General features: G+C 53.0%; 1 protein-coding gene across 1 annotated transcript; it reads left to right on the top strand.

Annotated features, from left to right (window-relative positions):
• The first annotated feature begins 3619 nt into the window (after positions 1-3619).
• CDK11B (cyclin dependent kinase 11B) lies at positions 3620-20282 on the top strand. The gene is made up of 20 exons (XM_065875863.1): positions 3620-3691; positions 7998-8121; positions 8924-9039; positions 10027-10124; positions 10942-11080; positions 14742-14878; positions 15187-15309; positions 15621-15716; positions 15795-15953; positions 16297-16362; positions 17005-17180; positions 17947-18037; positions 18490-18611; positions 18803-18908; positions 19100-19221; positions 19298-19405; positions 19480-19596; positions 19686-19834; positions 19916-20105; positions 20190-20282. The coding sequence occupies exons 2-20, from the start codon at positions 8011-8013 to the stop codon at positions 20280-20282; spliced, it is 2319 nt and encodes a 772-aa protein (XP_065731935.1). The 5' UTR covers positions 3620-3691; positions 7998-8010.
• Positions 20283-21151: the final 869 nt, after the last annotated feature.

Here is a 21151-nt window from a genome sequence, read left to right as displayed (position 1 = left end):
GTGTGGAATATTTACTGTTTTTGTTATGTTGCGTTTAAAATGACAGTGTAGGTTTTTAAAAGGAAACACAGGCATAGGTGGCTTATGGAACGCATCGTGTATGCCAGGTAAACCACAGTCGGACCCACGGCCTGGCCCGGCCCGCCGCCTCCAGAGCAGACAGACGGACAGACAGCCAGGTGTTTGAGGCCTGTGGTGGGCTGAGGCGCCACCCCTCGCTTCACCTCTTGCCTCACAGCCTGTTGGGATTTCTGATCGGGACGCAGCCCCCTCCCTCCCACCAGCCTAGAGCTCTGGGGCTTGTCAGGTGCAGCCCTACTCGGGGCCGCAGGCTGGCCACCTGGCCATCTCCAGCCAGCCTGCGGACAGAGCCACCCGAAGGCACAAATCGTTCCCTGAGTCTCAGGCAGCATTCCCAGCTGTTCAGGGCCTGGGCTCCCTGATTGCTTCTCTGGTTTTCCAGTTGGCTTCTCAGCTGGAAAATATAAAAGAGCCCCTCCTGGAGAGCAGATCTTTTGGAAACAAAGAGCAATAACTATATCTCATTAAGTTCTGCTAACTTTAAAAATCTTGTAATGATGATGGATTAAAATGAGGCCTTTTAAACTACAAACAACCTTTTTACTAAGCTGACCTCCTGCTCCAGAGGACGGCGGGTCACACGCACCTTCACTGTGCAGGGGTTGCTCGTGTGACTTTCCCAGGTTTTATCCCTTTCCTCTTTTTCTGCTTCCTCCCAAAACAAAACTAAAGAGGATTCTTTGGCGGTAGCTGGGGTGGCCGGCTGGTGCATTGATCTGTGAGGACCAGAGAGAAAGCACCGTTTCCCTGGGGCTGCTGCCTCTGCCCTCAGACTGTGGCCGCTGTGCCCACGGCTGATGGGGAGACGTGAACAGAAGGGGCGCATCTGTGGTTGCCCACGGCAGACTGTCATCTGAGTGTTATCAGGTGCCAGCCGCCTGTGTCCGAGTGTTGTTAGGGACCTGGGTCCCTGCCTCCTGTGGACGTGCCCCTCCCTCCACTCTCATCCTGTTTTGATTTTCTAGATATTAGGGCCAAGAAAGATTTTCCTAAATTATTAGTAAATGAGGCCGTTTCTAGCAAAGCTGCTTTTGAGACTTCTCCTCATCCCGGGTGGGAGACCACAAAACCTGTGCTGCAGCCGCATTCTGTCTGCGTCCCCACCCCTGAGTCGTCCACGTGTGGGGCGTTTCCGCAGCCTGGCAATGGCATTTGTTTAATAACCGTACAGATGTGTTTTTTAATTAACTTTGTTTAGTAGTTTTTTAGTATGTTCTTTTCACTGAACCATCGCAGGTGTGCTCGTACCAGTGTTGACACCGGGTGTTGTGTGTTACATTGGGTCCCTTCCTCCTATGTCTTTGGTTGTCGTCCGTGCCTTTGTAAACAAAGTCTTGAACCAGGCTTCTGAATCTGGTCATCTGCTTACTTACATTGACACGTAGAGATGTAGTATCCACACTTTTCTGGCTTTCAAGGAAATTTCCACTACTGAGTGGCATTAAAAAAGGCTTTTTTAAAAAAGAATTCTGATAGTCATAATTTCCTGCATATCAGCATTACAATCATATGCCTTGGAAAGCTGAGAATACTCTTGCACAATCCAAAATGTGTCTTTAATTTGTGAATCAAACAGTAAAAAATTGCTGCACGAGGAATGTCATCCACATGGAGCCGTGCTCGTCACCAGCCCTTGAAATACTTTCCCCAAACTGGTGGGCTTTCCCTCCTGTGCGGCGCTGACTGTCCCATGGACAGTCATTTATAGACGGGCCAGAGGGGATCAAAGAAATGCAACATGTCTTTTTACATCTGTCCAGGGGGTGTGCTTCCTGATGCCTGAAAGTATTTTCATTGTTCCCCTGGGTTGGAAAAATTAAACAAAGATGTTATTACAGGTAGAAACTCTCCTCTCTTTTTGCCTTTGACCAACATTGTGCTAAGGGCTCTGTTCTCCAAAACACGTACATGCCCTGGTTGGGACCTCTTTGTTTTCTTAGTTTATAAATAAGAACGTCCCAGCTCCCCTGAAGAGTTTGCCTATTTCTCTATCCTGGCTGAGGGGCCGAGAGCAGAGTCATGAGGTTGTGCTGACCATCGCTTGGCGTACTCACCCTGCAGCTCAGGGTGTAAAACCTTCCAGTTTGCTGTCTCTGTAGTATCTCCTCCTCTCCTCCTGAGGGCTGAGATTCTGAGTTTGATGGCCACTGGGTCCATGCCTAGATGTCCAAACTGAGTTGGAAACTGTTCTAATTGGCAAAGTCTTTGGTGTTTTTTGGTTTTTTTTCTTCCAGTTTTCATCAGAGGAAAACTGGCATTCAGCTGATGTGTTATTTCTAGACTGCAGATGTGTGAGTAGCGTCTGCACCCGCCCAGGGCGGTGTTGTGGGCACCACGTTGCAGAGGGCCACAGTGAGTGACTTTCCCACACTGAAAAACTTGAAAATTATATCAATAATTGTCTATATCAGAACCAAATTATATGTGCTTTATACCAAACAAAACTGCAGAGAACTAAAAGTACATCGTGCAAAATGTCTATAGTGTTTTGTATTTCACTTATTTCAGTATTTATGTGATTAGATGAATTCTTTCTGGAAAATGGTGGTTAAATGACTGAGTCACTGTTATTTCTGCCATGGTGATACATCGATGCTGTACAGTGAATGCTGTGGATGCCCCCTGGTTATTTTTGTCTAAATTAAGCCACCATGGTAGCAACTATCTAGGACTCTTGTTCTGCGAAAGTAAAATAAATGTTTTCTTCCTTGTGTAACTCTCCAGTGTTCGCGCTACTGAAATGAACAAGGGTGGGTTCTTATTGCCTTCACCCCTTTTCAGCGTGAAGGAAGTAAAAAAATTGTTTTTTTCCTGTCACCAAAAACTCAGGAAGCAAAACAAGCGCTTGGATACAGAAAGTAAACATTTCTTTCCGGGAAGAGAAAGAATTCCAATTCCACCGCCCTTTCTGTGCCCCAATTTCCTGTCACATTTTTCTACATTTTCCATTTCAGGTCCAGTGAATGTGGGTATTCGTTTACCGTTCTCTTTCCTGAGGTTCTCGAGGTTGAACTGCCAGTTTTCTGTGACCACCAAGGTCCGCAGAGTAACTGGAGCCAGGGAAGAGAACTTCATTCTAAGAGCCTCAACAGGTTAGAAGCCGCACCTCACGATGAGGGAGTGCACGGACTCTGAGGGCCCCCTCCCCCGCCTTAGCACAGCTGAAAACCCCGTGGCAACCGCTCTCCCCGCCCCGGTCCGGCGGGAGGTCTTCCGTAGGCAAGATTCGGAGTCCACCGCGCCACCGCCGGGGTCGGGGTCACGGGGACTGGGAGAAAGGGTACCAGGCACCCGACCAGGCCAGGCCCCGACTTCCGACGAACCCGAGCTGCCAGCAGGGACTCGCCCCGCCCCGGCACCCCGGGTGTCGTCAGCAGTCGGCGCCGAGGCCCGTAATAACGCGCTAGCGCGCGCCCGGCACTCTGCGCAGGTCTGGTGGCGGCGGCGGGGAGGGGGGTTGGGGGGGCGGGGGTCGGGGTGGACCCGCCCATGGGGCCCGCCCTCCGTCGTCATCAGCCCGCGCCGACGCAGGAAGTGACGACGCTCCTGGCGCGCGCCGGGCAGTTTCTTCTCAGGCTCCGGGTCCGGCGGTGGCGGCGGCGGCGTAGGGGTGAGTGGCGGCGGGGCGGGGCGGGCCGGGCCGGCTCACCTAAACTCTCGGATCCCGGCGGGCCTCGAGCGCGTGGGCCGGGGCGGGCGACACTCGCCGCCACCTCGGCCATCTCGCCCGGCGCGGAACTCGGGGTGGGGGAAGTGGCGGGCCCAGGAGCTCCCCGAGCCAACTTCTGCCGGGCCGAACCACGAGCTAGCGCCACTGAACCCCAAGAACCGGGAACCCGCGGCCTGGTCTCCGAGCGCGCCCTCGGAGCAACCGCCCAGGCCTCCCCGTATCCCGTGCTGGGGCTGCAGCCGTCCGATGGGCCAGTGACCCACGCAGCCCAGGTCGTCTTCCTTTTTTTTTTTTTTTTTTTTAAATTTATTTTATTTATTTATTAATTTATTTTTGGCTGTATTGGGCCTTCGTTGTTGCGCGCGGGCTTTTCTCTAGTTGCGGCGAGCGGGGGCTACTCTGCGGTGCGCGGTCTTCTCACTGCGGTGGCTTCTCCTGTTGCGGAGCAGGGTCTCTAGGCGCGCGGGCTTCAGTAGTTGCAGCACACGGGCTCAGTAGTTGTAGCTCGCGGCCTCAGTAGTTGTGGTGCGCGGGCTTAGTTGCTCCGCGGCATGTGGGATCTTCCCGGACCAGGGCCCGAACCCGTGTCCCCTGCATTGGCAGGCGGATTCTTAACCACTGCGCCATCAGGGAAGCCCCCAGGTCGTCTTTCTAATAAATCCTCCTGACGGCAAAAACAGTGCTTGGTGAGTGCCAGGTACTGAGCTACGAGCTTTACCTGGGTGATCTCATTTAATCCCCGGTGATACTGTCATATAGGTGGTTTTCTTACCGTTTACGGAATGGTAAGCTGAGATGAAGTCACTAGCCCTGGACAGCACAGGAATGACAGCAAAGAGATTGGAATCCAAGTGGTCATTTTCCAGAGCCCATCACTTTTTTTTTTTTAAATCTTTCTTTCTAGTTTTTCAGTTTTTCTAAAATCAGCAAAGTGGTTCAGTCATACATGTATACACGTTCTTTTTTTATCTTCTTTTCTGTTACGGGTTTATCACAGGAAATTGTATATATAATGTCCTGTGCTCTACAGTAGGACCTTGTTGTTTATCCATCCTGTGTATAATAGTTTGCTTCTGCTAACCCCAAACTCCCAGTCCTTCCCTCCCCCCCGCCACAGTCACAAGTCTGTTTTCTATGTCTGTGACTCTGTTTCTGTTTTCTAGATAAGTTCATTTGTGTCTTTTTTTTTTTTTTCGGCCACACGTGGCTTCTGGGATCTTAATTCCCTGACCAGGGATCGAACCCAGGCCCCAGCAGTGAAAGCACCAAGTCTTAGCCACTGGACCGTCAGGGAAGTCCCATTTGTGTCATATTTTAGATGCCACATATAAGTGATATCACACGGTATTTGTCTTTCTCTTTCTGACTTAGTTTACTTAGTATGACAATCTCTAGGTCCATCCAAGTTGCTGCAAATGGCATTATTTCATTCTTTTTTTAAAATTTTAATAATACATTTTATTTAACCCGATATTTCTAAAATATTACTATTTCACCATGTAATAATCAGTGTAAAATTATTAATGAGGTTTTTTACACAAAGTCTTTGAAATCCAGTGTGTATTTTATACTTAAAGCACAGCTTAATTCAGACTGGCCACAGTTGAAGTGCTCAATAGCTACATGTGGCTAGTGGCTACCATTCTGGACAGCAGTTAATTTAAGGTGTGAATTCTATACACAGTTATAATCTCAGACAAGTAGAGGTATTTCCAGCTGTACCCATGGACAAATCGATAGTGAATTCATGTTCGGAATATTAATTGTATAGCATTTGGACATGGAAAGTTTATTCTTGAATTATGAATAAGTGGTTTAAGTGAACCCGATTATTGCGTATTATTACATGCGGCTACTGAAATAGGCGCTTCCACATATTACCACATTTAATCCTTTCCAAACACCTGGTAGGGCTTCCCTGGTGACGCAGTGGTTGAGAGTCCGCCTGCCGATGCAGGGAACGTGGGTTCGTGCCCCGGTCCGGGAGGATCCCACATGCTGTGGAGCGGCTGGGCCCGTGGGCCATGGCCGCTGAGCCTGCACGTCCGGAGCCTGTGCTCCGCAACGAGATAGGCCACGGCAGTGAGAGGCCTGCGTACAGCAAAAAAAAAAAAAAAAACACGTGGTAAAGGATCGTTATCGAGATTGAAACAGTAGACCTGTGCCCAATATCCACTTCACCCTTCTTCTAGTTTGCCTTTCTGAAAGGAAGAGAGTGGAACGCTGAATACTGTGTTTTCCAGACTCCCATGAAACTAGGGTTCTCAATGTGATTTACATTCAGCCAGTCAGATACACATACGTGAGATTTGAAGGCTGGAAGTGAGGCAGAGACTGCATTTGGGTGGGGGGGCGCATTTTTGCCATTTCTACAGGCACAGGAACCGATTTTTTGGCAGCAGAATTAAAGAGACAGGCCATTGTCCAGTCTCTACCTGTGGATATTGAGAAGCAGGGTCCTGGGCATCCATGTTGCTGGGGCAGATCGGAGCAAATACAGCATGGCCCTGGAGTCAGTGGCAATAGTGGCAGTGTCTTTCTAATTAAGTGGACTTTTGAAAGTTGTGGTTTCCCAAAGATAGTCATAAATTCTCTGCATCGTAGAACATTCTGCATCCTAATGGGGTCCTCTGGTGGTCTTTGAGCAGTTGTCTTCCAGTTCCAGTCCCATCCTTCCAAACTCTGAGGTGCTGGAGCTGGGGCTGCTCACTGCGTCTCCGCTTTGCCATCTGGCGCCCGCATAGGTTCTACCAATAGGAGGTAATAGAGGCTTGTCTTGGGTGTCCACAAGATGAGTAGATCTCCACACCTGCCCACCAGGATCTGGAAAGTTTATATAGAGGCCTTAACGGGTTCATTCGCATATGTAGTCCAAATGGTCTCAGTAACACATTGCTCTCTCCAGGCAGCATCCTTGAAAATGTATTTCATTCTTTTTTATGGCTGAGTAATAGTCTATTGTATATACGTACCACATCTTTATCCATTCATCTGTCGATGGATATTTAGGTTGCTTCCATATCTTGGCTAGTGTAAATAGTGCTGCTCTGAACATGGGGGAGGAGGTGTGTGTATCCTTTTTAATTATAGTTTTGCCTGGATATATGCCCAGGAGTGGGATTGCTGGATCATATGGTAGTTCTATTTTTAGTTTTCTGAGGAACCTCCATACTGTTCTGCGTAGTGGCTAAGCCAACTTACATTCTTACTAACAGTGTAGGACATTTCCCTTTTTTCCATACCCTCTCTAGCATTTGTTATTGATGGCCATTCTGACGGATGTGAGGTGGTACCTTGTTGTAGTTTTGATTTGCATTTCTCTAATAATTATCGATGTTGAACATCTTTACATGTGCCTATTGGCCATTTGTTTTCTTCTTTGGAGTAACGTCTATTTAGGTCTTCTGTCCTTTTTGTTTGTTTGTTTGTTTTTTGCGGTACGCGGGCCTCTCACTGTTGTGGCCTCTCCCGTTGTGGAGCACAGGCTCCGGACGCGCAGGCTCAGCGGCCATGGCTCACGGGCCCAGCCACTCCGCGGCATGTCACGAACCCATGTCCTCTGCATCGGCAGGCGGACTCTCAACCACTGCGCCACTAGGGAAGCTCTCTGTCCTTTTTTCAATTGGGTTGTTTGGTTTTTTGTTGTTGAGTTGTATGAGCTGTTTGTATATTTTTCAAATTAAGCCCTGTCAGTCACATCGTTTGCAAATGTTTTCAGCCAGTCTGTAGGTTGTCTTTTCGTTTTGTTTATGGTTTCCTTTGCTGTGTAAAAGCTTGTAAGTTTGATTAGGTTCTATTTGTTTATTTTTGCTTTATTTCTGTTGCCTTGGGAGACTGACCTAAGAAAACACTGGTGCCATTTATGTCAGAGAATGTTTTGCCTGTGATCTCTTCTAGGAGGTTTAGAGTGTCATGTCTTCTGTTTAAGGCTTTAAGCCATTTTGAGTTTATTTCTGTGTATGGTGTGAGGGTGTGTTCTAACTTCATTGATTTACATGCAGCTGCCCAGCTTTCCCAGCACTGCTTGCTGAAGAGACTTTTTCCTATTGTATATTCTTGCCTCTTTTGTCGAAGATTAATTGACCATAGGTGTGTGGGTTTATTTCTGGCAGAGCCCATCCCTCTTAACAAAGATTTGTACTGCAGCGCTCAAAAGTGGCAAGGCACAAGTGTTCAGAAACAGCATAGCATCAAACCACAGTTTGCTGTGTCCTGACACTGTTTGAATTCTTCGTCTTTTTTGCAGTGTTTTAACTCAAATGGGTGATGAAAAGGACTCTTGGAAAGTGAAAACTTTAGATGAAATTCTTCAGGAAAAGAAACGACGGAAGGAACAAGAGGAGAAAGCAGAGATAAAACGCTTAAAAAATGTAAGCCATGTTTTTTAAGTAAGTGTTTTTTTTAAAGGAGATTTAATTTCTTTGCCCTCATTTTTCCATTAGAACAACGCTTCTTCGGTGAAGTTCTTTTGTACTTCCAAATGTCGCAGGTGAGCCCAAAATCTATTCTAAAAATTAACAAAAACATTCAAATACTCAGTTTACATTGACAGCAGATCGATAACATACTAAAGCTGCATATAGATGACCACAGCTACGTGGAAAATAAAGTATTTTGAACCTAAAATCACTAGTGCGGTTGGGCTTACTTTTCTCATTTCATCATTATGTTTATGACACCATTTGCAAGTATTTTTAGTGTAGTAGGAAGCTGCCTTGAAATTAGTATTATTGTTTTACACCTTTCTTGGTTTGCCTAATAACATAGGAAAACTTTAGTAATTTGATAAGGGGCATTGAAAGACATTCCTCTTCTGGTAAGTTTAGCAGCAGGCCTTTCTTACGTATTTATGAGTACTTTTTGAGATACTGTAAAGTATTTGGTGTGTAAAATATGCTTTAAGGCTCAGTTCTGGCTAATATAAACAGCTAACAGACTTGTCACAGAGTCTAATGTCCCCTGTCATATACGCTGGTGTTAAATTTCTCAGGTTCTGGGTGACAGAGAGTTATACGAAAAATCAACGGGATTTGAATGAAAGTTTTTTTATATTTTATAACATTGGTTCACTCAAAGTGTGTATGAAAGTTTGTTTTCGGATAGTGGCAAGGTTTGAGTATTATGAAAAATAGGCTTATCTGTAAGGAAAATTGCTTTCTCCTTGCTTCTTAGTCTGATGACCGGGATTCCAAGCGGGATTCCCTGGAGGAGGGGGAGCTGAGGGACCACCGCATGGAGATAACGATAAGGAACTCGCCGTATAGAAGAGAGGGCTCCATGGAGGACAGGTGAGAGGGCCGTGGCGCTGGAGGAGCCCAGTGGCTGCAGGTGCGCTCCCCTGAGGAGGCAGGCTGAGCCCATGACAGGACCGTGGTCCTGGCTGGCCCTTCTCAGTGTTATTTTGAAAGTTTGAGGTCATGACCTGGGGTTTCCCTCTAGACTGAAATGACTCTTGTGTGGTGTCAGTTACCAGCTCTCCCCTCTTCTTAGGAAAAGCCTGAGCGTGTGTTCCTTTCTTTGTGATCATTCTGCAGTGAAGTGAACACCATTCACGTGGTACATGTAAAGAATTCTGCTGTATGTTTGTGATGATTTGTATAATTACTGTCTAAAATTATCTACAAATAAACCAAAGTAACTGCTGAAAGATACTTGGAGCAAGGCCTTGATACAGAAACGGTCCTACCGAGGTCTGTATGTTCTGACGTTTCTTCCCGTGCTGTGCTTTCTCCCCACTTGTTTTCTTCTCATGTCCATCATCAAGCATTTAAAAACAACATAACCAGAAATTAAGGCAAAAAGGCATAGGGTGTGAATTCTTCCAAGATTTTGGTTATATAATCAGTTGAAAATATTGTTAAATGACCTTTTGAGATCATTAAGTTTGATTAAAATCGTGGGACCTTTTTTAACAACTTTATTATGGTGTAAATGACAAACTGCACAGATTTCAGGTGTGTGGTTTGATACGTTGTTATATACCTGTAAACTATCCCCACGACCGAGATCATGAATACCCTAAAAGTTCCTCAGAGAGGCCTTTCTGTTCCGTGTTTCACACTGATTCCCCACTTAACACTTTCCATCGGAATCTGTATTTAATATACAGTTTGGGCTTAGGTTTCATAATGAACATCATCTTTTAGCTGATGGTTGAGGTTCACCTGTCTGTTCTGAGCCCGTCATCTCTCTGGGTTGAAGACACTCCACGATACCCCGGGGCTCCTCACATTACTTTCTCAGGCGTGATGTAATGCTGTGGTGTCTTATTTCAGAGGAGAGGAAGATGATTCTTTGGCTATCAAACCACCCCAGCAAATGTCTCGGAAAGAAAAAGCTCATCACAGGAAAGATGAAAAGAGAAAAGAGAAACGTAGGCATCGTAGTCATTCCACAGAAGGGGGTACAGAGCATTTGTTTTCTTTTGTATTGTGTTCAGATGCGGTCTCGTTCCTATTTCATGATCTACTGCCTTCTCCAAAGCACAGTTGAAAGCGAAGAGAATAAAATTTTAGCTAACAACATAAATTTATTGTAGATCATTCTGAATAGATACATTGTTTTCCTTCTATGTTTTCTTCTGTGTGTTTCCCCCTGATTGCATTGTTCTGGGGTAGTTTGTCTACCTACAGAATTGTCTTAATTCAACAAGGGAAAACACAGTCTTCAATGCTAAATTGCTTTAACTAAGAAACAGATGCTTGATAAAACTGAAATAATGGGTTTTATCTCGTACCAGTATTAAAGAGCTTCTTAGGGGTGTTGGGAAAACTGGGCCTGGGGCCTGATATAAATCTCATTGTTAAACTCAGTTGGCTAACGTGGTGTGTAGAAACTAAAAGGAGATAAGCTTTGTCCCGTATCCTTTACAAGTGGTGATTTCTTTTTAAATCGTGAAACTAATACAGTCTAATCACAGTTTATTTAATACAGAAAATTAGAAAGAAAGCTGGAGATCACAGTTCTGTTCAGTGATAATCACGTTATTTTTGTTTTTTCTTAACTGGAGGCTTACTGCATAGAGTGTTATATTTTCATCCTCTTTTTTTTTTTTTTTTTTTTTTAACAGAAAGTCATGATTGTTTCTCCAAATCAATGATTAGATATTTTTTCTTTTCTTCACTGGGTATTTTCAAGTTGAGTTTCTGGAGGTTAAGTTTCTTGGTATGACACATCCTGTTTGCCACTAGGGAAGCATGCCAGAGTGAAGGAGAAGGAGAGAGAGCACGAGCGCCGTAAACGGCACCGAGAAGAGCAGGATAAGGCCCGGCGGGAGTGGGAGCGACAGAAGCGGAGGGAGCTGGCGCGGGAGCACTCCCGGAGGGAGAGGTGAGGCCGGCGGCCCGGGCGGGCGGTGCCTCCGCGCCCGCCTGTGACACGGGCCTGCAGGGATGGGTGCTGCTGGACGGAGCTGGGGGTCCAAGAGGAATCAAAAGGCGAGGAGCGAAGGTTTGGGCTGGACATACAGCCGTAGGGGAAGGAGAGAGAGGAGGGAGGGGTGGCGGGTGGCTGGAGGAAGGGAGCGGCTGTCCACACGCAAGCCCGGCGCCCCCGGAGAGGAGGGCGAGGGCTGCTGTCCAGGCCCGGGTGGAGCCACTCTGGGGGCAGCCAGTCCCTGCACATGAGTCCTGAGGCAGAGTCAGTGCGGGGAGGCCTGGGGTGTGGGCGATTCCCCGTCTGCTCACTCGGCAGGTGTGTGCGGAGCGCCTGCTCTGCACCAGCTCTGTTCCAGGGGGCCTTGTCCAGGAAGACCAACAAGATGCGTTGCTTAGGGTTGTCTGGGGTCGCAGCAGAAATAGACTCTGGTTCTTCCAAACAAGAAACAAAAGGAGAAGTGACAAAGGCAATCCCAAAGGCCTTGAAATGGCCCGGGAGCTGGGATACCAGACTCCTGGGCCTTCGTCTCCAGGTGCCTCTGTGCGGGCTTAGAGTTCCAGGAGAGAGCATCTGTTCACCCCAGATCTGTTCTGCGTGGCCCAGGTGTGAGTCCTAGGGCCACCTCTGGGTCCTGCAGTCATTTCTAGAGAGAGCTTGAGAGCTGCGCTGCTCCACGGAAGGGAAGTAGCAGGCTGGAAGGTGCTGACATTCCCAGCAGCCAGGGCCGAACAGAGGGCAGGTACAGCAGGTGTGAGGAGAGCCTTTGTTCTCAGGACTCGGAGTGTGAGAGATGCAGCTGGGAGGTTGGGGTCTAAGGCCACTGGGAGGCCAGCAGAGCCTTCAGTGTCCTGGCTGCTGGCACATGACACACTCACGTTTGCTAAGCCCTGTGCCCTGTCCAGTGTGGTCCAGTCACACAGCTGTGCAGACACGGTGGTGACCCCAAGGAAGCCAAGCTTGAAAATAAAGAGGAGCACATGGAAAAATGCAGCAGTGGCCACATTGTACAAGGGAGACAAGAGTTCACAGGGTCATTAGCCCAGCGGCTTACTAAACAGCAACAACTGGGAGGAAAAATTCGAGTGCAGGGTAGCTGCAAGATGTTACCTAGAATGTCCAGTTTTCAACAAGAAGTTTTGAGACATACAAAGACAAGAAGGTTTGACCGCGTATTAAGGAAGAAAGACATAGTAGACAGCGTTTCCAGATTTGGCAAAGACTTGGAAGCAAGGAACCTGAAGATGGAGCAACAGACTTCATGCCTTCTGAAGACAGAGAAGAAAGGATCTTCAATCTCAAGATCTGTGGAACAGCATCCAGTGTACCGGCACACGTGCGGCGTGTGGGAGGGAAGGAGGTGCACAGAGGTGGCTTTTAAATAATGACTTGAGTACTTCCCAGATTTGATGAAAACCGTTTTATCTACACATCCGAGAAACTCAGTGAGCGCCAGGTAGGATAAGTACAAAGTCACAGTCACACTGGGGAAGTTAGTGAGAAATTCATGAAGGGCAACAGCGAGCGGGGTGCTTCTGATCAGAAACCGGGGGGCCACAGGCAGGAACCCGGCCAGCCCAGAATTCTGTATCCAGCACAGCCAGCCTCAGAAGTGAGGGGCAAATAAAGGCCTTCCCAGGTGAACAGAGGCTGGGGGACAGGTGGACACAGCACTGCAGCTACAGCTGCGGGACATGGATTGCCCCAAGAGCTCCTGGGATGAGTTTTCAACAGAGACCGTGTGCCGGGCCGTGGAACAAGTCTGAAATTTAAAAGAATTGAGGCCATACAAAGTATGCCCTCTTATCACAGAAGAATTCAATTAGAAGTCAGCAACAGGGCTTTCCTGGTGGCGCAGGGGTTAAGAATCCACCTGCCAATGCAGGGGACATCGGTTTGAGCCCTGGTCCAGGAATATCCCACATGCTGCGGAGCAACTAAGCCCTTGTGCCACAACTACTGAGCCTGCGCTCTAGAGCCCGTGAGCCACAACTGCGGAAGCCTACGTGCCTAGAGCCCATGCTCCGCAACAAGAGAAGCCACCACAATGAGAAGCCCTCGCACTGCAACAAAGAGCAGCCCCCGCGCGCCGCAACTAGAGAAAGCCCGCACGCAGCCACAAAGACCCAACACAGCCAAAAATAAATTTCTATTAAAGAAAAAGCAACAGAATGAAACCTGGGGAAATCCTCAAATGTTGGGAATCTAACAACCCGTTTGTGAAAAACCCATGGCCCGAAGAAAAAATTGTAAGGAAAAACAAAATATTTTGAACTTTTTTTGGTCGCAACTCAAAGCTTGTAGGGTCTTAGTACCCTGACTAGGGATCAAACCCAGGCCCCAGCAGTGGAAGCGCCAAGTCCTAACCACTGGACCATCAGGGAATTCCCTAAAAATATTTTGAACAAGATGAGAGCAAAGACTGTGTGTCAAAACCTAGGGATGCAGCTCCAGCTGTGCTTGGAGTGAAGTGTTTTCAGCTGTAAGCAGCTAAACCAGCAAGCAGAAAAGAAAGTTGTCCAATCAATAACCTAACCTTCTACCCAAAGAAACCAGAAAAAAAGCAAACTCATCCCAAAGCAAGCCGAAGAAACGTTGGGAATTGCAGAGCAGGGAGAAGCAGGCTTGGGAGGTGGGGGACGGGGTGGGGGGCCGGGGGACCACAGGCGGTACGATCAGTGGGTGCTGGGAGTGTCCTGAAGCCGGCTTGTGATGGTTGCCCGATTCCAGGGATGTGTTCAGAGAAACTGAGCTCGCTGGTTGAATTCTATATGTAAGTTACACCTCCACTTTTTGTGTTTGTTTTGCCACACTGCGCGGCATGAAACCGAAACCGCACCCCCTGCGCTGCAAGTGCGGCGGCCTAACCACTGGGCCGCCAGGGAAGTCTCCTTCCGCTTTTACTTGCGGGTAGTTTGGATTCACTGGCATTTAGAAAACAGTGCGTGGAGCCCAGCAGCCGTGGTCCGGCCCCTCCAGCGGTGGCGTCTGACTGTGGAGAGCCTGGCGGCCCTGGTTGCGCTCTCACCGTTCTCTGCTTGTGCTCATTTCTGTGTATAATGCCGCCTTTCTTGTTTAACGTGTTCGCTGTTAAAGCTGTATTTGGACTTAACCCTGTAGGGACCTGAGGGTTAACGGACTGATGAGTTTTAACTTTTTGGCGTCCGGTGCCGACCCCACGTGTTTCGGTCACTGGTCACTGATATTTCCTGACCCCCACACGACAGCTGGCCCCAGGATCCGCAGGGCGCCCCCGCCCTTCCTCAGATGGGCTCTCCCAGCCCTTGGGGGCCCAGAAAGACTTGGCTTCTGGTAGAGGTGGAGTTACATTGTGTGCACGGAGGGAAATTCGGTAGAGCTGGCGAGCAGAATGTTCTGGAGCCAGTAGGGTTTCTGCCCCAGGCAGTTGTTACCTCCTTGTACCGGCACTTTCTTCCGTGTGACGCTTTAGGATCGAGGTTCCCAGGACGCGCATGCGTGCGTGTTCTGCTTTTTAAAAAGCTCTCTGAGGGTTGAACGGCCCAGAGGAGTGGTTTATAAACGCGAGCAAGAGCACTGGGGGCAAAAAGGAGAACTGCCTGTTTCGGGGTGAAAATGTGGCGTATGCTGGTTCCAGGGACCGCCTCGAGCAGCTAGAAAGGAAGCGAGAACGGGAGCGCAAGATGCGGGAGCAGCAGAAGGAGCAGAGGGAGCAGAAGGAGCGGGAGCGGCGGGCCGAGGAGCGGCGCAAGGAGCGGGAGGCCCGGCGGGAAGGTGGGGCGAGGGCGGGGCCCGGCGGGGAGGTGGGGCGAGGGGCGGGGCCGGACGACCCTGCGGCTCCCGGGGTGTGGGCTGTCTGCCCCAGACAGCTGTGTCTGGGGTCCACTCACTGGGGGTCAGGCCCAGGCTGGAGAGGTGGGTTCTGGCCCCTGCCTTTTGACCAATAGAGAGCAGTCTAGAAAGCCCACCTGGGTCCTCTGGTCGCTTCCTGTGCTCCATTCCGGTGCTGTGTGGGGGTGGGGGCGCGTGTGCCGTGGGAAAGGGGGCTGCCGGCGCCACCTCCTTTCTGTTCTCGTGCCTAGTGTCTGCACATCACCGGACAGCGAGAGAGGACTACGGCGACAAGGTGAAGGCCAGCCACTGGAGTCGGAGCCCACTCCGGCCGCCTCGAGAGAGGTTTGAGCTCGGGGACAGCCGGAAGCCAGGTGAGGCGGCACGGCGCTAGCAGGGCCAGCGTGTGGCGGTCTCTGCGAGGGGGCGTCTGAGCACAGAAAGTAGCTGCTGCTTCACATCGCGACGCGCTAAACGCTTCCGTGGTGTGGGAGAGGGACTGTGTACGAAATAAGTTTATCAGCACAGACGTTTGTTACTGGTCTTTTGAAGAGTCGTCTTCCTCCCGGGTTGGGCGAGCTGTTTCCCGTACAAACCGAAGTTAGTCTTCGTGTGAGAAGCGCCGTCGAATCTTGTTAGTTTCAGACGTTTTCCCACATTCACCTTTGATGGTTTGTTCCATAAGTAAAAGAAGAGAAAGTGGAAGAGAGAGACCTGCTGTCCGACCTGCAGGACATCAGTGGCAGCGAGAGGAGGACCAGCTCAGCGGAGTCCTCGTCAGGTAGCGGCGCGCCCGGCCCCGCCCAGGTCCGTGGCCCCCCGGGGCCGAAGCTCACTGCTGGCTGTTTCCTTCCTGAAGCGGAGTCAGGGTCCGGTTCCGAGGAGGAGGAGGAAGAGGAAGAAGAGGAGGAGGAGGAGGAGGAGGAGGGGAGCAGCAGCGAAGAGTCGGAGGGGGAGGAGGAGGAGGAGGAGGAGGAGACCGGAAGCAACTCCGAGGACGCATCCGGACAGTCAGCCGGTGAGCGCGCACGCACTCCCTGCCCCGCGCGCACGCACTCCCTGCCCCGCGCGCACGCACTCCCTGCCCCGCGCGCACGCACTCCCTGCCCCGCGCGCACGCACTCCCCGCTCCGCCCGCACGCGCGCACGCGGTTTAACTCCGTAAGAGTGTAGTAGCTGCAGGTGGGTGATGTGAAATGTCAGTAAAAATGTATCCAGATCGGAAACGCCTGGCTGTCTGGGACTTACATGAGGCTCCCGAGTCGACGACACGACATAGGGCGCCCTTGCTTCCTTGTCGGCCAACGCGGACCGCGTTTCTGCTTGTGGAGGGTCTGAGGTGACACCTGTTTCCGTTACAGAGGAAGTGAGTGAAGAAGAAATGAGTGAAGAGGAGGAGCGAGAGAATGAAAACCACGTCTTGGTTGGTGAGAGGCCCCCCCAAGGGGTGCTTCACCGCCTCCTCGTCTGCCCCTGACCTGAGTGCTGACTCATGTTTGAGTCGTGAGCGGGGCAGCGACCTAAGAATATCCTTTCCCAGAGGCACATCGTGCCCCGGGAGCTACAGGGAACGCCTGGCTGGTGCGTCCCAGGACCCAGCTGGCTCGCGGGGAGCTGCTTCCCCCAGCACCCTGCACTTGGCCGCTTGGGCCCGTGGGGGCCGGCGTCCCTTAGAAGGGACAGTGCTGAATGAGCGCCATCCTGAGAGTAATGGGCTTGGACACCAGGGGAGGCTGGGAAACGCCAGTTCGACTCCGACCACAGGGCCGTTGCTGACCAGGGGCTGCATGGCCTCCGCAGGCAGCCAGGCCAAGCCCTCTGGACAGTGGCCGCAAGTTTTGGGCGGGCCTTGTGGCTCGCGACCGATCAGTGGTTCACAGTGGTCCCAGCCTGGCCAGTGGGTCCAAGACACAGTGCCCTCTGTCCAGGGCGGTGGGACGCGCAGCCTGTGCCCGGCCCCCTGGGGCTCTCAATATGGCTTCTTTCTGTACTCGCTGTTCCCCCCCCAGGACGGGTGGGGTAGCCACACTTGCTTGTTCTTGGTTCATAATTGGGTTGAACTTTTGAAGTTCCAGAGTCACGATTTGACCGCGATTCTGGAGAGAGCGAAGAGGGGGAAGAGGAGGTGGGCGAGGGCACCCCCCAGAGCAGCGCCCTCACCGAGGGGGACTTCGTGCCCGACTCCCCAGCCCTGTCACCCATCGAGCTCAAACAGGAGCTGCCCAAGTACCTGCCAGCCCTGCAGGTTAGGTGCCCTCCCCGCCCCAGGCCTGGCTCTGCCTTGCTGCTTGTGGACGGGGCCGGTTGCTGAGAGCAGAAGCTGGGTCCCTGCTGTGGGTGTCTGTCAGTGGGCGGGCCCGGCCACTGGCCTCTCACGTGTCCCTGATCATGGTCCAGCCTCTTGTCCAGCAGTCTTGGGGGGTGGGGGACAGTTCCTGCGTCCACAGCCAGGACGCCCGCCAGGGACCCCATGTGGAGGGGACGGCAGCCTGGCAGGCGGTCAGCTCTGCGGTCACTTCTGCCTCGGCCTGGGCTGAGTGGGCACCAGCTCCCCTCGCCCGGTCGCTGTGCAGGGGTCGGAGGGCAGTGCTATGAGTCAACCCAGGTTTTCTGTTGGGAAAAGTCGGTAATAATGATGCTGGAGGGAGGGGGTTGGAGAGGGCAGGTCTCCAGAGGGTGAGCGGCCTCAGGTGCTCCGGGCGCCCCAAGGCCAGTGGCCCAGCCCCAAGTGCCACCCCGGCTCCTGGGGGTTTCCTGCGCCAGCTGGGGGTGCAGTGCACAGGGCCACTCCTGTCCCAGCCTCATCTCAGAATGAGGAGGCTGGAGGTGGCGGGGTGGGGGGTTGCCCAGGGCTAGCTTTTGGATAAAGACGCACGTGCGCACTGACGCGAGGAGAGCGTTCCCGGGCCTCTGCCCACGCGCCCTGCGGGCCCTCCTGACACGTCTGTCCGGCGGGGCTTCCCTCTGGGGTGTGGCCCTGCTGCCGCGCCCTCATGCTGGCTTCCTCTCAGGGCTGTCGGAGTGTGGAGGAATTCCAGTGCCTGAACAGGATTGAAGAAGGCACTTACGGGGTGGTGTACAGAGCAAAGGACAAGAAAACAGGTGGGGCGAGTCCCAGGATGGTCCCCCAAAGGGAAGGGGTGGTGTGGCGCATGGACCGGGTGGCCCAGAGTGCCAGCCAGCACCGCGGAGCGCCGACAGCTTCAGTGTCAGGGTCACTGGGTATAGTTTCCTACTATCCTGGTCGTCGCCCCTCCCCTGGTGCTGGGCCTCAGCCTTGCCTTATCTGACTGGTGCACACCTGAGCAGCTGGCCCCTTTGCGCCTTCAGAGGCCAGAAGTCGGCCTGACCATGAGGCTCTGTGTTGCTTGCTTGCAGCCTCAGGCAGGTGTGCACCCTTGGCGGGGCCTCAGAGGATCAGTCGAGGCCCTGAGCACCTGGGGGAGGCCGGTTGGCCATGTCCCGTGATCGTGGGGGAACAGCGATGAAACAAAGAATGTGTGGGTGGAAGAATGTTTGCTCAACGTTGGGTCTCCCCGTTGCTTTCTTTTCAGATGAAATCGTGGCTCTGAAGCGGCTAAAGATGGAGAAAGAGAAGGAAGGCTTCCCGATCACATCGCTGAGGGAGATCAACACCATCCTCAAGGCGCAGCATCCCAACATCGTCACCGTCAGGGTGAGGCCGCCGGCCCACGCGCCTCTGCCCCGCGGGGCCCCCAAGTGCTACACCCCGGTGGCCGTCGCACTTAGGAGATCCCTGCTGTCACCCAGTGTCTGGGCCCCGGGATTTCAGGTCTCTTGGGAGAGCCGGCGGTGGCAGGGCCAGCCTGGGACCCCCGGGCCACGGGACCTGCTGTCGTTTCCTAGGAAATCGTCGTGGGCAGCAACATGGACAAGATCTACATCGTGATGAACTACGTGGAGCACGACCTCAAGAGCCTCATGGAGACCATGAAGCAGCCCTTCCTGCCGGGTAGGGCCCTACGCCCAGGTCCCCCTGAGGGACGTCCTGCGCCAAGGTCGCCCGGGGCGGGAGTGCTGACCTGGAACGCTGACCCTGTCGCGCCGCGTGCGTGTGGGTGCCCGGGCGCCGGGAAGCTCGGTGGCCGCTCAGGCAGCCGAAGACCCGGGGGCCCAGCCACGCGCTGACCTGTCGCCATCCAGGGGAGGTGAAGACCCTGATGATCCAGCTGCTGCGTGGGGTGAAGCACCTGCACGACAACTGGATCCTGCACCGAGACCTCAAGACATCCAACCTGCTGCTGAGCCATGCCGGCATCCTCAAGGTGGGCCCTGCGGGCGGCTCGCGGGGCGGCGGCTCCGGGCGTGGAGTCGCCCACAGCCCGCCCTCTGTGCTCACAGGTGGGGGACTTCGGGCTGGCGCGGGAGTATGGGTCCCCTCTGAAGGCCTACACCCCGGTGGTCGTGACCTTGTGGTACCGTGCCCCCGAGCTGCTGCTCGGCGCCAAGGTGAGTGTGGGTGTGCAGGAGCCTGCCCTGGGCGCCCTGACCCACCAGCCCCCTGAGTGTTTCCCGACCCCCAGGAGTACTCCACGGCCGTGGACATGTGGTCGGTGGGCTGCATCTTTGGGGAGCTGCTGACTCAGAAGCCGCTGTTCCCTGGGAAGTCGGAAATCGATCAAATCAACAAAGTGTTCAAGGTGGGTGCCCCTGGGGACGTGTGCAGGCGCCCGGGCCAGGTGACCCTTCCCTGCAGGGCCCGGCTATTTGAGACGCCGCCCTGTTTCAGGACCTGGGGACCCCCAGTGAGAAAATCTGGCCCGGCTACAATGACCTTCCTGCAGTCAAGAAGATGACCTTCACCGAGTACCCGTATAACAACCTCCGCAAGCGCTTCGGGGCTCTGCTCTCAGACCAGGGCTTCGACCTCATGAACAAGTGCGTCTCTCCCTGCACCCCACCCTCAGCCCGCCTCCTCCCCGCCCAGCCCCGCCCCTGCCAAGTGCCTTGTTCTCCCAGGTTTCTGACCTACTTCCCTGGACGGAGGGTCAGCGCAGAGGATGGCCTCAAGCACGAGTATTTCCGCGAGACCCCCCTCCCCATCGACCCCTCCATGTTCCCCACATGGCCCGCCAAGAGCGAACAGCAGAGGGTGAAGCGGGGCACCAGCCCCCGGCCCCCAGAGGGAGGCCTGGGCTACAGCCAGCTGGTGAGGGGCGGACTGGCGGGAGGAGCGGGGTCCCCAAGGCGGGGTTGGCCCGGCTGGGGCCCCACGAAGCTGCTGTGTCCACAGGGTGACGACGACCTGAAGGAGACGGGCTTCCACCTCACAACCACGAACCAGGGGGCCTCGGCCGCGGGCCCAGGCTTCAGCCTCAAGTTCTAAGGCTCAGAGCTGACCCCGGACCCACCTTGGGGAGCGCCAACCGCTGAGGCCCACCTGGGACAGCGACAGACACTGGAGGCGGCGTCTGGGTCCAGACCCCCGTCCTGCCCTGACCAGGTGCCGCCACTGCCACGGGGCTGCCGTGGACGCGACCTCAAGTCTAGGACTGGCTGCTGGCCTCGTGGGGTTCTCCATGTTTTCACTTTATCTTGGTTTGTAAATTTGTAGAATTAAATCACGTTTTCCTTGCCGTGGGAGGAAAGGCTGTGTTTTTTCAGATATATCGGACTTGCCCTGCGAGGAGAGGGCGGGCATCCATACACTCACACACACACACACTCAGCCACGGTGACCACTGGCGGCCACCCCAGTCGGGTGCTGGCCATGACTGGGAACAGAGATGCGGGGGGTTTGGTACTTCTTAATCTTCAGGCTGCTGCTCCAGCACCTTCCTGCCTCTCACCCAGGGCCCCAGAGCCAGGCATGCGAGCTCGCAGCCACAGTGGGTTTTTGTACAAGGTGGTTACGTGCTTTAAGATGTAGTAAAATATTCTTGGAGAAAAGGTCTGGCATTTCCTTCTTTAAGTGGCTGGTCCTGTGCTGGGTCCTGGGCCTCCCCGGGGTGCGGGGGGAGCCCCAGCCCCTACACTCAAGGAGAGAGGGGTGAAAGGCAGTCTCCGTGGGCTCAGCTCTTTGCAGCCCGCGGGTCCTCCAGCTACTGGTCTGGCTGGACACAGTGTCGCGTGGGCAGAAGGGGACTTGTCACTGCCCGGGGCCCCCAGCTGCACCCAGCTAGTTCCTCCTGCGGGCACCGCCAGCCTCCCCGACACACACACGCTGCCCGCGCTCACCCTGCTCCCTTCAGGGAG

The sequence above is a fragment of the Phocoena phocoena genome, chromosome 1 (genome assembly GCF_963924675.1).
Source record: "Phocoena phocoena chromosome 1, mPhoPho1.1, whole genome shotgun sequence".
Taxonomy (NCBI): domain Eukaryota; kingdom Metazoa; phylum Chordata; class Mammalia; order Artiodactyla; family Phocoenidae; genus Phocoena; species Phocoena phocoena.
This window is presented reverse-complemented; position numbering and strand designations above follow the sequence as displayed.